This window comes from Neolamprologus brichardi, chromosome 12 (assembly GCF_056152115.1).
Source record: "Neolamprologus brichardi isolate AB-2024 chromosome 12, ASM5615211v1, whole genome shotgun sequence".
Taxonomy (NCBI): Eukaryota; Metazoa; Chordata; class Actinopteri; order Cichliformes; family Cichlidae; genus Neolamprologus; species Neolamprologus brichardi.
This window is the reverse complement of record NC_142115.1, coordinates 6,504,000-6,520,881: the sequence shown is the minus strand read 5'-3', so window position 1 is coordinate 6,520,881 and position 16,882 is coordinate 6,504,000. Positions and strand designations below refer to the sequence as shown.

Sequence of the window (16,882 nt, the reverse complement as noted above, 5' to 3'; positions counted from 1 at the left end):
TGCCGTAAAAGCTGACTGAATATAATATTTCCATATCAGGAAGTGTACGTTGCGTAACGATGTCTGACGTCAGAGCAGTCACAAGACCGGGTTCGTGGAGCAGAGTGTGTTGAGACCGCAGGGCTGTAGGTCCACATTTTGTGTTATGTAGCGTCTCCGAGGCAGAAGTGGCGCCATGGCCGCCGAGAATCAACGCTTACAGGGTTTCTGGAGGGGAACGGGCGACGTTTTTCCTTAACTTTCTCCTAGTTATCAAGGCGGAAGAATAAAGCACGCAGAGGCTGTAGTCATATCAGCGGGAGGCATTGTCTGGGCGTGCGTGGCGGCTGTTGTCTGTCTGGGTAGCTCAGCCGCACATCTCCAGCCTCGTTAGCAAACTAGCGAGTCAATATAATAGTGTGCTCGCGTCGACGCTGAGCTAGCAGGACTGCTAGCTTGGCCGGTTTTTTCGGTGGGAGCTGGTGTCGTAGGTGATGTTGTCCGTGCTGTCGTACGGTAGACTGGTTGCCAGAGCTGTCATCGGCGGACTTTCTCAGACAGACAGCCGTGACTACAGTCTGGTGACAGCGAGCTGCGGTTTTGGAAAGGATTTCCGCAGAGGCATCCTGAAGAAAGGGATGTGCTATGGGGACGACGCGTGTTTCATTGCCCGACACAGATCTGCCGATGTTTTGGGTGAGTATCCCATGTCTGTTTGCTGATGAAAGCTTAACCAAACAATAAGACATTGCTCCATGTACACTGGGTAAGACGTGACTGACAGGTCAGGGGTCAGCCCCTCCGTGGGTTGCACGTGTTTTTTTCAGAATGAAACGGATCAGAAGGCTCGTGTCAATGCCTTCTGAGTGTTAAATTTGTGCGTGTATTTTTCAGACTTTTGTGCTTGTTGCATCTTTGTACGCTTGAACTTTTAGTGGGTTCATATTGCTTGCAGCATTCATTCATGACATAAAGAATATCTTAAGCAGCCAAAACCGATACAGACTTTAAAACCTGCTGATGAAAAAGACTCTTAAGCACGGAAGCCTTGATCCCGTGTAAACCTATTATTGAAGACCTTGGCAGCTTTTATGCATATCTAACGACTGTCTGGGTATTTCTAAATGATTGCTATTGATTACTGTGATATTTTCGCAAAGTTGTTGTTTTTCGGCACATCAGTTGAACTGTGTGCCTGACTTGAGGAGGCCTGTTTCTTAGCTGTGGCACAGGGTGGTGAGACTCCTCCATGTATGGTCAGTGGAGCAGATGTCTGCGCCCTGGGAGTAACAAGACTAGAGTTTCCTTCCTAGGAAAATCTTGCACATAGCTAAGTGCTCCTTATGGGACAAAAGCTCTTAGTGAAACTCAAATAAGCAGGCCATGTTTCTGTAAAAAGGTTAATGAAGGTTTCCCTTATGGATTTAATGCATTTAACTGAGGGGACAGATTTTAAGGTGGGTTAAATTACAACAAACATAAAGCTGGACGGCAATGTGGAGCTACTTGAAGCAACTTTCTGAAGTCGTTAGATGAGCAGAGACTCTACCAATCAGCATGAGAAATGCTTGAATTGAGCAATGGGACATTTGAAAGCTTTGTACATTTTGTCATTTTTGCGTCTTTTTCCATCTTGCTGGGAGTGATTGTTGTTGTTCATCATGCTGCTGCGAGGCATTGTCCTCCAGGCTTACTTGTGGAATGTTAAAAATCATATCTGCATCTTGGTGCTAGTTTAATCCTCAATGCTCTTAACTGAAACATGGAGTTCCAGTTTGCAGATTTCTTTCATTTTTGTTTTTAAACATTGTACATATTACACAATTAATGGTTATGAGGAAAGTTGTTTTTTTTTTAATGTAATAAGGGATTAATCATTATTTCCCATAATGAAATCAACTCCTTTCAGGTGTGGCGGATGGTGTAGGTGGTTGGAGAGACTATGGCGTGGACCCGTCACAGTTTTCGGGTACACTGATGAAGACATGTGAGAGGTTAGTGAAGGAAGGACGCTTTGTACCCAGCAACCCGGTGGGAGTCCTCACAACCAGCTACTATGAGCTACTGCAGAACAAAGTGCCACTACTGGGTGAGTGCAGCCACTGTAAACGCAGGGTTTCAGTTTTTCCCAAAAGCGTAGAACCATATTCAGCTTGTATCAGTTTATTTATATATATTTTTTATTATCTGTCAAATCATGAGCTTAAATGGGCTACAACCATAAAATTTGGCACAGTCGATGGAAATGATGGGCAAATGCTTTCCAAGTAATGTGATCCCAGGCGGCTAGATGGTATCAAGGTGGTTACAGCACAACAAATTCAATATAAGAAAAGCCACATCTCTTGCACTGTAAGCCTGATTGCCTTGAAATCTGACACTGAACTGCAGCTAGAAACAATGTGCAGACGCTCTCTAAAAATAACCTTCAGTAGGCCCAACTGGTGATCTATGATTAACAGTTCAAAATGGTGAAAAAGACCATTGCTCTCACATCGAGTCTTTGGAAGACTCGCATCTTAAGTATTAGGGTGGTGCAATTGTACATATTGATTTGGTTTGCAATTGGCATCATTACTTCACAGAAGAAACAAACAACAAGTGACATAATACAAACTGGTACAAAATGTTCTCTGGGTGATGAAAAACATCCACAAATTCTTGTGATTCACAAAAAAATATCTCTTGGATCTTAAAAGCCTGGTTGGCAGGATTTTATTTTATTTTTTTAAAGCAAATTTTAAAAGTGTGAAATTGAATCAAGTGACATGTACTTTTTGACAATTGACTATAAAAATCCGATTTGGTTTATAACAGTCTGGGATTGAGGTACAAACCTAATTCTGCTGATAGAGGAAAAGATTGCTCTGAAATAATGGCGGCCATTATTAAAAGCCTCAAAGGCCATGGCTTAATAGGAAATAGTCCATAATTCATTAACTTCATCAGATCATTTCATATCTTGAGGCCATTTCTGGAAATGGGTCAACCAAAGTGAGGGTGCCACATAGACGAGAGACGTTTACCTTGAGAGCTGGTAGTCGAAGAGGTCAAAACACTGAACATCTGCTGACTTCAAATCTGAGTCGCGCCTACAACTTAATGTGCCTATTTGACGATAAAGGCCACCAAAGCTGTTTTTGTTTTTAATCATTAAAATTTGTACAAATTTTGAACACAGCGTTGTGGGTTTACTGAAAATTGTCAAGAAACATCAACAAGTCTTTGCAGACAGCTGCTGTGGACAAATCTTTATGCTCCATTTCTGGTACATACTTGCACTGTGTAGGGCCGTAGATTTTAAAGCATTGCTGTGCAGAGGCAATAAACAGGAGGCTTTCCATGGAGCTCAGTTTTCTTGGGCTGGGCTGCATTTACATCTGTTTTGTTTAATGGTAGCTGGCTAGAGATTTTTGCATCATGAGTAATAGAACAGCCAGCTCCCATTAGAAAGTCCTAGGCTCAACCTGCTCCATGCACTTCACTTCCACCGATCTCTTTCCTGCTCTCCGCCGCTTCCCGACGACAGAACGTGTACAAACGCGTAACATCAGTGAACAAATGTGTTTGGAACAGATCTGTCTCGGCGCATGTCAGTACTTTTCCATCCCGTTATCACATGTGCACCAGGGGAAACAACGCTGTATTGTGTTGCTTTTTTATGGCAGAAGGAATGTTCTTGAGGCCGGTAGCGTGAGTAATTTGTACTGCTGGAGACAAGAAAGGGAGTGAGTCAGAGTGCGTGAGGGGGTTTGAAGGTTGATCCCCCCAAAGAGCATATTTTGGTGGGACAGATGACTCACCAGCAGGGTGTGATCACACGCTGTCCGCCTCTTCTACTAGCTCGTGTTTCCTCCTTTCATCACAGAAGGACAAATTTAAAAAAAATCTTCTCTCATTGTTAAGTTTGTGCTTTTAAGTTGACCTCATTTTCTCCCAGTTTCACTTGGAAGTTGTGTAAAACTAAAAGAAAAGTAAGAGAAAGTGTTACTTTTTTGTTTTTGTTTTTTAAAGAAATGTATGTATTAAAATCTGTACTCCATAATGACCGTCCTTCCTGCTGTTAGAGATGATTTATTTACATGTGACAGTAGTGACAATAGTAGAAGCACAGGTATTAAAATAATCAATAAATGGTTTCCAGCTCAAACCTTTTCCAGTTCCAGTGGGCCAGTGCTGTGCATGTTGGCTTATTGTCACACTTTCACGCCATACTGGAAAAGAACTCAGGCGTTGTTAATTGTTATTGTTATTAGCAACCACAGTACTTGTCCTACAACTCGGCCTCCTCTGAAAAGGGCAAAACGGTGCAAATGTCAGTTTATTCTAATCAGAAATCAGATGGACACACAAACAAACCTTACGTGGTAAACTAACAGACATGCAGACACCGAAGCACTGTGCCGCTTGATCTAAATCTGTGTGACCTTTCACACAGATGTCTCCCGTTTTTTAAAATGTGCCTTGAGAATGTTTTTTTTATCAGTTAGCCGCTTGATGAAGCGAAGATCTGTTGACCTCGTTTCCACATATAGCCTCTGCAGCGGCTGATGTTGATGTGTATTTTCAGAATGCTGAGTGCTGTGATCATTGTTTTCCTAGTCCTAAAATCTATTTAGTCTTCCTTCTCCCTCCATACATCTTGCTGGTATTGTGGTTCTGTGTTTACGAGTAAAGTCATGCTATACATTTGTGTTTTTATAAAAAATAAGTCGGGCATCTGTACATGACGACTAACTGGCTTCCTGCTAACTTCTGAGTTCAGACTCATAAGTTAGTTGTCCTGTCTTGTCTGCAGCACCAGAGAGGACAGGTCCGTTGTTGTTGGAAGCTGAAAGATTTTTGGCTGTTTCCAGCTTTAAATGTTGCATCTGTGCTTTCTTTCTTCTTTTGGGAGCTGAACACGTATTTGGGTGCAGAGATGGTTAATGTGCTATAGTGTTGCATTTACCCATTTTTATTTGTTTATTTAATCTTAAACATTTTCTTTGTTTTGCATTGAAAATAAAAAGTGACGTGTGGGTTTTGTTTTTTTATTTTTAGGAAGCAGCACGGCCTGCATCGTGGTTTTGGACCGGCAGAGTCATCGGCTGCACACGGCCAACCTGGGAGACTCTGGCTTCCTGGTGGTCCGGGGAGGGGAGGTGGTCCACCGCTCAGATGAGCAGCAGCACTACTTCAACACCCCCTTCCAGCTGTCCATTGCTCCCCCAGGGGCTGAGGGGGCCGTCCTCAGTGACAGGTGAAACACTTAACGAGCAACACCTGGTGCATCTGCTCTCCCACACTCATTTGAGCGAGTCTGCCGGTGACACGGACGGGTGTCATCAGCACACTTCATTGCTCATTCATGTGTTCTTTACAGTAGATGTGATACATGATACTGTACTTATAACAAGGCAGACTGCTTGCAGAAACGGCATGCACTGCACAACATTCAATAGCGCCTGCTGCAAGACTGAGCGTCTATAGCGACTGCGCTGCAGCGAGCTGCAGTGTACCAGTGTGTCTGAGGCCACGTGCTGCTGTGTCTCGTTGCTGTGGCGTGCCAAGCAGCAGCACAGTAGATGTCAGAATGCAGGACAGGCCCTGGATGTGTGCCAAGCTTTCCCTCTTACCTCAGGTCAAAGTCTGTGTGGGCTGATAGGGCAAATCCACAAGTCCACAGCCAATCCTGCACCAGCAGACTCCTCTTAAATTAAGCAATTTATTCTTACAAAATAAATATAAACAAAAGATTGCAAGTGAGCTTACTTGTTACTATAGATATATGTATTTACTTTTCTTAAATGCTGACCTTGCTTCTGTTTCAGACAGCCCATAGATTTGAGAAATCCTTTTACATTCGAGCATTTCATTTGGTTGAAGGATTTAGTCCTAGTGCATCAGCAGATTAAGCTTTCAGTCACTAATGTAGCAACCAACAGAAAAGAGTGCAAGGGTCAAAGCTAACAACTAGTTACAGCATTCCTGAGAGTGCACTAAAAAGTTGAATAAAGATGTTTAAACATACAGCTAAGCACTTTGCACTCTCTATAATGCCACACCGCTCTTTATTTGCCACAAGTCCGTTTGTACGTTCATTTTCATTGCCTGTCTTTGTGTTAGTAATAATATACAAGGGAAACATCATGTTCTTGATGCATTGCTTCATAGCTATAAGCCCACAGATTTCTGCCTTCTTGCCCGATGATTATCTTCATAACTATACTGGCTGTGTAATTATCAAGTGTCACAAATGTCTTTGGCTTATGAATATGTTAATGATGAATCACCCAGTGTGCACATATAACAAAGAGTGAGGAACAGCTCTGGTAAGTGTGGCTGTGTCATCATAGTGCTAACTAGCTGCAAGAACAGCCGCTACAGCAGCTTTTTCTCCCCATGTGACTGTAGTTTTGGCTTCATAAAAAAAATACATTAAAAAATTAGAGCACAGGACAGGCTGTTCCTGGGAGCTTTGGCTCACTGTGTCATGATGCAGTCCAGACAGTTTGTAATGAATCACATTCTCGACTGGATTTCGGGGGTAAGGACATCTTCCAGGAACTGAACCCGACACTGGCAAACTAACTTGGTTTCTGCCTCTGTGTATTTGAAGCGCCTTCATAATGGCAGCACCTTTTCTTGGACCCAACTGTCCTTTCCAAGAAAACAAACAAAACAAAAAAACCTCATGTGATGATTACCTGAACTTTTCATTATCCATTAGCAACCAAGTTTCTGTTGCTAAGCTCAGTCGGTACGTTTAATGACAAAAATTACTGCACCCGTCTCTTACCTGAAACTCACCTGTGTCTGTCCCTCAGCCCTGACGCTGCAGACAGCACCTCCTTTGACGTACAACTGGGCGACATCATCCTCACTGCCACTGATGGGCTCTTTGACAACATGCCAGACTACATGATACTGCAAGAGCTGAAGAAACTCAAGGTGAGTGACAAACATGTCTGCCGTAGAATCAGAAAAGGGCACGATAAACGCCTAATGCCTGCTTTGTTTGGTTCCTCAGAACACAAACTATGAGAGCATTCAGCAGACGGCTCGCAGCATCGCAGAGCAGGCCCACGTGTTGGCCTATGACCCCAACTACATGTCACCTTTCGCACAGTTTGCCTGTGACAATGGACTGAATGTAAGAGGTAAGTGTCCGAGTATTACAAAAAAGATGAGTATTTTTTGTAATTTGAACGGTTACAAACGTGTTTTTCAAGCAACAAACCTAACTGGCTGCTGTTTCCTGTCCATGCAGGAGGAAAACCAGATGACATCACAGTACTGCTCTCCATAGTAGCTGAGTACACTGACTAGAGTCTGCACGGAGTATCCATCTGCCGCTGCAGGTGATGGACTGCTTTGATTCCTGCTGGCCAGGATGTACAGCTAATGTCTGCTTCCCCCACACCTAAAGGATCTACTCTGCCTCATCCACCCACCGTCTCCCCCACTTGGCCCCGCACATTTAAAAACAAACAAAAGAAATCCTTCAACATGCCCTTTTCTCTGTCGTTTTCTACATCAGACAGTGGCCAGATAAATCCAACTAAAGGCCACACACCCCGTTGGCCGGGCTGCAGTGTTCCAATGCTCACCAGATAATCCCATTGGCTGGGATCATTGGGCATGCTGATGAGGATAAGTCAGCCTCTTCTGATAGTTGCCGCAGGAAAGAAGCTGCAATTCAGAGAAGACGGATGCTGACATAGCCCAAGAGTGTGTGTTAGCATGTGAATGTGGCCACGTACTGGCCTGCCGAACAGAACTAAACAGTCCTCAAGAAGGGAAGCGCACGAGAAATGGCAGCATTAAGGCTCAATAAATGGGTCTGTCTTGTGCAAGCACTTAATAATACAGTGGTACTTAGGAAGCCTTTATGAAAGGGACTGGAAACTTGTACGAAAGGGCAGGGAGCATATGTTTGATATGAATGGTATGTTGTTCTGGGATGTTACATTAAATGTTTGCAGAAACAAAACAAGTGTGATGTGACATGGGTATACACAGATGGTTTGATTCTTGTGGCAGGATAATCCAACAAGATTTCATAAAGAGTGGCAGCTGCCTTTTCCATACCAGTTCAAGTATTGCACATATTTTGTAACTTAAGAATATTTTGTAGCTCAAAAGCCTCTCAAGATAAATATATATATAGTATAAATGATAGAGTCAAACTGATGTCCTCCCTTTAATCTCACAGCTGCTGCTGAAGTCTTGATTGTGATTATGTGTGATGTGTGTATGAATGGGTGATGAATGCACATGAGCTCCTCGGTGTGTGTCTATTGAGTAATGTGCAATCGGTGTCAATGAAATGGATGTGTAGGCTAGAGACTTCTCCATATCCGCTGGTCTGAATTGGTCTCGCAGCCTTAAACGCACAAAGCTTAAGGAGCATATCTGAAATAGTTCAACGCAGCGGAAATTGGTCAGGTGACCAAATGTATTTTTGTAACCTCTTTGTTCCGTGGGGATTGTTCGCCGCGTCAAGCAGCTTACAGAAACTCTTGTTCACAGTCACCATTTGCTTTTCCTGTCTCTCTCCCTCCCTCCTCTCCCCCTGCTTGTAGAGCTCCAGTGGCGCATTCTTAAGTCATGTCACTGCAGGTTTCATGTGAAAAATGGTCAGTATGTTTCTTTGCGTCACTACAGGAAGATTTCACGATAAAATCCACATTTTTGTGTAATATTACAATGTGCCTTGTATCATGTGTCATTGATACTGGCAAATAAGTCTTCAACCTTCCCCCTAAAAATGTGCCAGCACTGAGCACAAAGCATTAAACTGTTAAGTAACCATAAGAGTTGGAAAAAAGAGAGCTTTCACATCATGCCCTGCTGTCTTAACACCATCATTTTAACCCCAGTGTTTTGTTTTTATCCCCCCTCCCCCGTTCTCCTGAAATCTGCTTCCTCTCTGCACTCAATCAGGAATAGTACTAAAGCCATCCCACACTTAGAAAATCCTTCCCATGGATCTTTAGATCACTGTTTACAATCTGCACTAATCGAAAGGATAGTTTCCTTAATGTGACACCTTGTCAGGTGTCATGTTGAAATGAGAACAGATTCAGGACGGTGAACAGTGTTAGTTGGCAAAATGTGATTTATTTATTTTTTTTCTAAGTGTTACAGCACTGAGGACAATCCAAGCAGCCTTAACAAAAATGATAAAGCACTTCTCCCAGTCATTTGGCACTACCACTGTAAGCTCCATTGTCCCTGCTTCCTGTTTCACACCTCCCTGGATGACTCCTTTTCATCCGCCTCATCTTTCTGTTTAAACCAGAGCATGTCTATGTGGGAGAAACAAAAACATTTTCACATGTGTACAATGTTTAAATAAAGACTATAATATTTATTAACCTGCTGTATTTCATGGCTCTGATGTGTATTGAACACTGCAGCTGCGTTTTGTTCACATGAAGGACATTTGGCTCACTACTCTATAGTCTGGGAACACTTTGTACATTTTGTTTGTGCTACAACATTCCTCAGACACAATGCGTGCCAGTTACCATCAGATGGGTGTGGCATCGTCCCGAGATGGCACATTTTTATTGACCGACAACATGGATGGTATATTGTTCCAATGAACAGTAACTGGAAAAAACATTTTAACAATAAACAATATTTAATAAAAACTATTCTGGAGAGATTAACACTTTGATAACTATTTAAAGAATATTGTTAATTAGTGACTGCTATTCCCTCAGAGTGACGGGCTTCTCGGATAGTCTTCCTCATCACTGAAATATGCCAGGACAGGTAGTCTGGGAGCACCATCATCATCGTCATCACCAGGTTCTGAGGACAAGGCCTTGAACAGCAGGGAGCAGATCTACAGGATACAAATAGCCAAACATGAGTGTATGCAGTTCATTCAAGAACATTCTGCCATTTTTTTTCTCATTTTAGATTTACAGCACTTGTGCATTTGCTCTGACCACCTGTCAATGTTTACGTTAAATCTCAGTACAACAGAGGACACTGCATGAGGGTCACTTAAAAACAGTGTCCACAGGGAGACTGGCTCAAGATCTTGAGTGGAACAGCTAAGATACTGCGCAGGACCCACAAGCTCCCAGGCCTCTGGTAGAGGACTCGAGCTTGAAGGATTGACCGCCTGCAGGGGCGAGCGGTGGATTTTTCTAAATATATTCCTATGATAAATCATTACAGTTAATTTGCTCAAAATAATGACATGCTACAGAACTGATATGCAGAACAGTATTGGAGCAGTCAGTTATTTCACATGCACACAGGCAAAAGTTTAAGTTCACTTAGTGCTGCACATCTGCCTTCATAATCTTGTGCATTTGAAAAAAAGTTTGGATGGTGGAGTTTCGACTAGCATGCTTTATTTTGGCAACGCTTCCTGTCTTGAGTCGGGCCTGCACCGGAGGTGTCCTCACAGTGCAGTCTGCAGCTTGTAGGATGACCTGAAGGCTCATCAGAGGAGTCTTAAATTTAAACACTATTAAGCAATAAACCTGTGTTAACAGGGAAAGTTGCACAGAAGATATTTGATAAAAGGTTTTGGGTTCAGCAAAAGTCTTTAAATCTTAAAGGGTGACAAAGAACATAAGACATGTCTCAGCTGATATTGTAAACCATTACAGCACACCCTGAACCATACTTCTCAGAAAGACTGTAGAGCATCCAAACCACAAGGAACACACAGGCCATCTCCAGATCCCAGTTAAGATTTAAAAATCAAGAGCGAGCTCTTGTTACCATGCTGGAAGGTGGGGTCATTCCAGCACAAGCACTGTCGCCCTGGCATTGGAGTTGCATCAGAACAGGTGGGTAGGTTATAGGGCTGCCTTGGCTGGATTCAACAAGCTCTGTTACATCAGGAAGAACTTGGAGGTTGTTGCTCTGAGTCTCATGTATACCCACAGGCAGAGCAGCTGCATCTGCACAGCTGGGAACAGACAGAACACACTTGTGTCTGCAAGCTGTAGATGATGCAGGTACATGGGTGCAAATTTGTATCTCAACACAGATTCAGAGTGTTTTTACACACATATATTCAGACAGTATTGATAAACATATCTACTAGTTTTAGAAATGAGGATGTTGTGTAGTACCTTCCAATCCATATAAATATTAAAAACATAGCCGTTATTTGCTTTTACAAAAACACTACCTAGCATTGTATCAGCAGATGGTGAAAGCAGCCTTAAGCTCGGTAAAAGGGAACAAAACAACAACCTCGTGCATGCAACCACACGACACGTCAACCTCAGAAGTAACCTAGACACGTAATTAGGAGCACAGCAGGAAGGAGTAAAGAGGCTTCTAAAGGCCCCAGAGTCTGCAAGCAAGCAAGTGTTGTACTTATCATACCATGAAAAACACAAATACATTACATATAGTCAGAAATATCCTGCATGATGAATTTCATCAGGAAAAAAAAGTATTAAAATGTAGATCAATTCTGAGCATTAGGGACGGGAGCACTGCAGAGGGTCGAATCATGGGGTTGGTGATGTCTCTGCAGACTTCCAGCAGTGTACACAAGCAAAACGAGCTACAAATGACCCAGATGTTGAGCAGTGCAGCTGGGAATGGTGTAATAAGATCCAACTAGACGCACAAGTAGAGGACAATAGGGAGAGAGCAGGCTAGCAAAGCAGGACAGAGACTCTGGCTAGCATAGCGTGGAGGAGGGGATTATAGACTGTCACACTGACGGGCTTCTAACCCAACTCTGCGTGCCCTGACCTTGCCCTATTTATCTCCATTACAGACACAAGGCTGGCTGCTGCAACATGATGCCTCTTAAGAGGCTAAAAACAGCCAATGAGGGCAAACCAGCTTGACTGAGTTCCAGGAGAGAGGCTCAGGTAGCTCTTCAGTACACTGGATTGTAGACCTGACAAACTGGACGCACAAAGACTGCGACAATGACACCAGCTGGTCAACATAACGATAAAATACACTCCTCACACGCCATAATTCCTTAACCCATGTAACTCCTGCCAATTTAAATCGTTAGAATAATAATCGTATACAAAATATATGGATGGATGTATCACCGCTTCAAGTCAACAGTAATTCAAATAACCTACATCAGCAGAAGACCACAGTAAGTGGCACTCCTGTCTGCTAAAAACAGGAAACTGAGAATCCAATTCATGCTGACTCACAAATATTGAACAACAGAATATCAAAAAATGTTGATGATTTAAGAAAGAAGTCCTGCAACATTCAGATGACAGGACCACAATTTAAAATAAACAACATGAAAGCATGTCCTCCTGCCTTGTTTCAATAGTTTGAGTTGGTAATGGTGTTGTAAAGGTGTGGGGGATATTTTCTTGGCAAACTTTGGGGATCTTAGTCAAGCTGAGCATCATTTAAAGGCCACACTATAGTTGCAGGCCACGTCTATCCCTTTATGACCACAGTGTACGTCTCCATCTTCTGACATGTGCTTCTAGCAGGTATCGCACCATCTCACAAAGCTCTCATAATCTCAAACTGCTTTCCTGAATGAGACAATGAATTCAAATGGGCTCCACAGTCACCAGACTTCAGTAAAACAGAGCATCTTTGGGATGTGGTGGAACAGGAGTTTCACATCATGGATATGCAGCCAAGACACCTGCAGCAACTATGTGATGCTGTCATGTCAGTATGGACTAAAATAGCTAAGGAATATTTCTGAAGGCAAAAAGGTTTTCTATAAAGTGTCCGATGAGTGCAGATTCTAATTGATTGCCATCCAGGGGCGTAATTACAAACAAACTTTTAGGCTAATAGCTTAAAAATGTAAATGGAAGCTCAAGCTATCAGATATTATAGACTGGGTAAGACAAATGACATCAAACTCCACTAAAAAAAAACAAACAAACAGGCAGTTCAAAAAGGCCTGAGGACCCTTTCTCTATGTCATAAAATATCTGGACTATGTAGAAAGTAAATCTGCATGATTTATCTGTTGCAGTATTTAGCAGATTTTTTGTTTATGACAGTTTTTTTGAATGATTTTGATCTTTTTTTAAGCATTTTTATCTGGCAATGACTTGTTTTCTAACTAGATTGTGTGGTCTCTTGTGTTTTCAATGAGATGAATTCCTTTTATGTTCTGTGATTTTTCTCAGGTTTTTTATTTTGTTCAAATTAATTTTAAAAAATGTACTGCAGTAATTACCCTTCTTTCCCCCCAGGCACTGATGATTAAAAGTATTGCCAGTGAAGCCAGGGGTGGTCGTTACCTGTGTGTAGCTGGGGTCTCTGTAGGCTGTGAGGGGCCTCTGCTTTCAAAGTCAGCCAGCGTAGCCAGCACCACAGTGGCCTCAAGGACCATGTCCTCCACAGAGAAGCACACAGGCCTGCAAACAAAGTGCGTTTCCATGGCAGAAATCCCTTCACTGTGTCTTCTTTTTTCTTTTCTTTTTTTATTTGTCAGCACTTTTTACTTTTTAGCAGCAAACACACCACAACTGCTCACTTAGTGATGTGATATATAAACGTTAAAGAATTTTGCAGTCTAGCTGTTGTTAATTTGTTGAACAGCACCACAGAGCCTGTGTAATTTGAGTGAATAAATTCCACTCAAGGTAATGACAGTAGCAAGGAAACGTACTTTCCTGGATCGCCAAAGTGAACCGACACCGGAAGGCAATGTGACTCCGCAAAACACAGTAACCCCTGGAAAAAACAAAAAAGCAACAACTGAGTTTAACTGCTGAAAAGTGTGGGCTAATATTGTGACATGTTTAACTATTATCAGCCTGGAGATATACATCAAATTAAGGCTAAGACTAAAACTTAAAGCCTAGTTTCTAATCCGTCCAAACCCGATTTTCCAAAACCGACAGGAACAAGACGACTAGGCGGGCTAACGAGGAGCCTCACAGCGGGAAGCCCAAGTGACTTTCCAAGACATTAGGGTGAAGAGTTGTAGGCATTAATGCAGGCCAAGTCTCATTAACTGAACGTACACAGACTTATTTCAAATATCCAACAAAACTGTCTCCTTTTTCTATAAGCCAAGTGATTTTGCTTTACTGATCACACTAGTCTACACATTACACTTCTCTCAGCTTTTTCTGCTAATCAAATTATAAATAGCCAATCTTTAAGCAGCCCATAAAGTCCACACTCATTCCTACTTGGTTTTAAAGTTTATAATAAAGCATGCAATGAGGAGCCTTCAACTTCAGTTACTTTTTCTACCTAGATGGTAGCCTCACTTGGGTCAAGACATCTTTGCTATAAAGATGAGTGACAGCACTGAGGGGAAAGTTCACATGGAAATGATACCGAGCACCGAGTACAGGAGAGCAATCTTAGACATGAATTGCTCACATGTGAGCTAGTGTCACTCTCGCTTTCCGCACACATAATATTCTCATGTGACAGGAGCAAGGAGGCCTCCAAAAATAACCCCGTTACCCTTAGCTCCTTCAGACAGAAGGTTATGTCCGAGTCCATTCCGGCTTGAAAGTAGTCAAACTCGTCTGGGTGTAAGGACATCTCAGTGTGCATCATCTTCATGTGATCTGTCACACAGGTACATCCAAGTCAAACAGCAGTCGTTACAGTGTTTCCTTTGATGTGCTTAAAGAACTGAACATGCAGTATGTTAGGAAGTTTAATGTTCATCTCAAAGCTTGTGCAACTTTTAAGCACTTTGTGAAACGTGTCAGTCACACGTGGGCTGAGCTAAATGGCAGTCTGACATTAACTGACCATTTCTCCCCTCGTTGTAATTTCTCAGACTGACTTTCGGGGCGGACATCGACAGAGTGACTTCTTCCTGAGACGCGTGGAAGTGCATCACCATATCGCCTAGAAGCCTGAAGAAAGAGGAAAACACACACAGGCAGCTCTGGCTGCTTACTTTTAACATTTTTTTTCTGTCAATATATATTCTTGGTATTGTCTGAAACACAAAACCAACAGGCAGCCAGCATGTACTGATTGTAGAAAAGAAGAGTGAGGCTCTAATGCTGAAATGCTAACCTGGCAGGAGATTTCAGCACATTGGGACAGAGGTGTGAGGCAAACACTGCCTGCAGCGCCTCACTTTCCAGGAAACGCACATTGTAGGTTTTTGTTATGCCTAACTCAAAAACAGAGACATTTAGAGCACAGTGCCACCATGTGTTCAAAATATAAACTGCATGCACACCTACTGTCATTTATGCAGTTTCCTACCGTGTCTGCAGAAAAACTGAACGATCACTTGGTCACTGCCAGTGCTGACTGATATCTGACACCGTTTCACACTGTGCTCAATAGAAGTCGAACAACGGAAAAGTGGCAGCACGGACTTTAAAACAGAGAGACGCAGTTTAATCATAAAGTCTTGAAAGAACGGCATGATGTGTAGCCCTAATTTTACAGAACAGTCACTTGTTACGATGATGTTTCTGCCTACAAATGAAAAACCAGCAATGCCAATATACCTTCATGACTAGCTTGCATTTGATTGGTCCACTGTCCTGCTCCCTGACTGAATCCAGATTGTACTGCTGGAAGAAGAGTGGCGAAAAGAGGAAGCAGGCGTATGCAGAATGAGCAGAATTCACTGATCTCAGGGCCAGCTTTGAGAGGGAGAGAGAGAAATTATTGTGGAGGCTCTTGTACACACACACTGGTCACTTTATTAGTTGCACCTGTTTAACTGCTCATTAACACAAATATCTAATTAGCAAATCACATGACAACAATGCAATGCTGAAGTTCAAACCAATCATCAGAATGGAGGATTGAAGTGACTTTCAAGGTTGCATGCTTGTTAATACCAAATGTGCTGGTCTACTGTGATTTTCTAACACCCATCTGTAGTGTTTACAAAATGTTGGCTGGTCTGATGAGTCTTGATATCTGCTGCAATATTCACATGGTGGGGTCAGCATAAATTAGCATGAAAGCATGACTCCCTCCTGGCGTCTGTCCACAATCCAGGTTGATGGTGGTGGTGTAATGCTGTAGGGGATATTTTCTAGGCCCTTGAGTACTAAATAAGCATGGTTTAAATGCTACAGCCTACCTGAGAACATGAAAATGTTCAACCACAACTCGATCCAATAGAGCTTCTTTGACATGTGGTGACTTGATATTATTCAATCGTTTTTGACAGATTATAGGACAACAAGCCATTTACAACAGTTGAATACCATTAATTAAATTTTTTAAACTTTGCAAATACTTTTTCAAAGTGTACCTAATAAAGCGTCAATGAGCATTTTTACATCTAGCTGCTGTTGCTGCTCACCCCTTTGACCGTTGGATCCAACCACAGCTCATCTCCAACCCGGGACAGGGCATGAATAGCCTTCCCAAATGCTGAAACACAACACAGCCCCTCCACAGTTCAAGTTTGACACAATATTGTTATTTACTATACTGTATTATTTTACTATAACCTTAATATTTCTTTCTCTTAATACCATGAAACGAAACATTTTCAGACAGAAAAGTGCGCTTTTCTGTTTGAAAATGTTAGGGGTCATGACCCCCTAAAGCTAACTCATTATTAGCCAGTTTAGCTACATCAGATAAGCTAGTCCCGTTGTTCGTTCCAAATGAACAATTTCGTAGCTTGAACAACTTTAATCAAGATTATAGAATTAAATATGTAATTTTTACAGCAAATTTCTGTTCGTATCTTCTTCGAGTGTTCTTTATATTACCTTTTATAGAGTTTCCTTCCAGGACGCAGTTCATGGTTTGCTATGTCAGACACAGGCCTGTCACGGCTAATCACGGTGACTCTACGGTCACAGGCTCATTACCAAGGTTATTATAGTTAACTAAAACTAATCAACTGGTTAAAGGAAAATAAACTAGTTAAGGGAACTACAAATACCTAGTTAACTTAAGTCGTTTTAACTATAAAAACTAAAACTACATAGTTTTATTAAAAAATCTATATTTAAAAAAT

The 16,882-nt window shown here is 42.1% G+C and overlaps 2 protein-coding genes across 2 annotated transcripts; one reads left to right on the top strand and one right to left on the bottom strand.

Annotated features, from left to right (window-relative positions):
* The first annotated feature begins 89 nt into the window (after nt 1-89).
* Nucleotides 90-9,341, top strand: pptc7a (protein phosphatase targeting COQ7 a). Its single transcript, XM_087848951.1, has 6 exons — nt 90-675; nt 1,889-2,068; nt 5,023-5,221; nt 6,789-6,912; nt 6,992-7,121; nt 7,232-9,341. Exons 1-6 carry the CDS (start codon nt 474-476, stop codon nt 7,288-7,290), a joined length of 894 nt encoding a protein of 297 aa, XP_087705077.1. The 5' UTR covers nt 90-473; the 3' UTR covers nt 7,291-9,341.
* On the bottom strand, nt 9,070-16,882 carry rad9b (RAD9 checkpoint clamp component B). The gene is made up of 11 exons (XM_006797509.3): nt 16,632-16,882; nt 16,214-16,284; nt 15,402-15,539; nt 15,151-15,265; nt 14,956-15,055; nt 14,683-14,789; nt 14,386-14,492; nt 13,574-13,638; nt 13,203-13,319; nt 10,714-10,903; nt 9,070-9,817 (listed from the first exon to the last, which is right to left on the bottom strand). The coding sequence occupies exons 1-11, from the start codon at nt 16,663-16,665 to the stop codon at nt 9,689-9,691; spliced, it is 1,173 nt and encodes a 390-aa protein (XP_006797572.2). The 5' UTR covers nt 16,666-16,882; the 3' UTR covers nt 9,070-9,688.

What these genes read in the sequence shown, in the direction of transcription:
- pptc7a (XM_087848951.1), top strand. Translation starts at nt 474, where the DNA reads ATGTTGTCCGTGCTGTCGTACGGTAGACTGGTTGCCAGAGCTGTCATC. An exon ending in CAGATCTGCCGATGTTTTGG is followed by an intron (nt 676 to 1,888) that starts GTGAGTATCCCA and finishes AACTCCTTTCAG; the next exon opens with GTGTGGCGGATGGTGTAGGT. An exon ending in CAATGGACTGAATGTAAGAG is followed by an intron (nt 7,122 to 7,231) that starts GTAAGTGTCCGA and finishes CTGTCCATGCAG; the next exon opens with GAGGAAAACCAGATGACATC.
- rad9b (XM_006797509.3), bottom strand. Translation starts at nt 16,665, where the DNA reads ATGAACTGCGTCCTGGAAGGAAACTCTATAAAAG. An exon ending in TGGATCCAACGGTCAAAGGG is followed by an intron (nt 15,540 to 16,213) that starts GTGAGCAGCAAC and finishes TCCCTCTCAAAG; the next exon opens with CTGGCCCTGAGATCAGTGAA. An exon ending in AATGCAAGCTAGTCATGAAG is followed by an intron (nt 15,266 to 15,401) that starts GTATATTGGCAT and finishes TCTGTTTTAAAG; the next exon opens with TCCGTGCTGCCACTTTTCCG.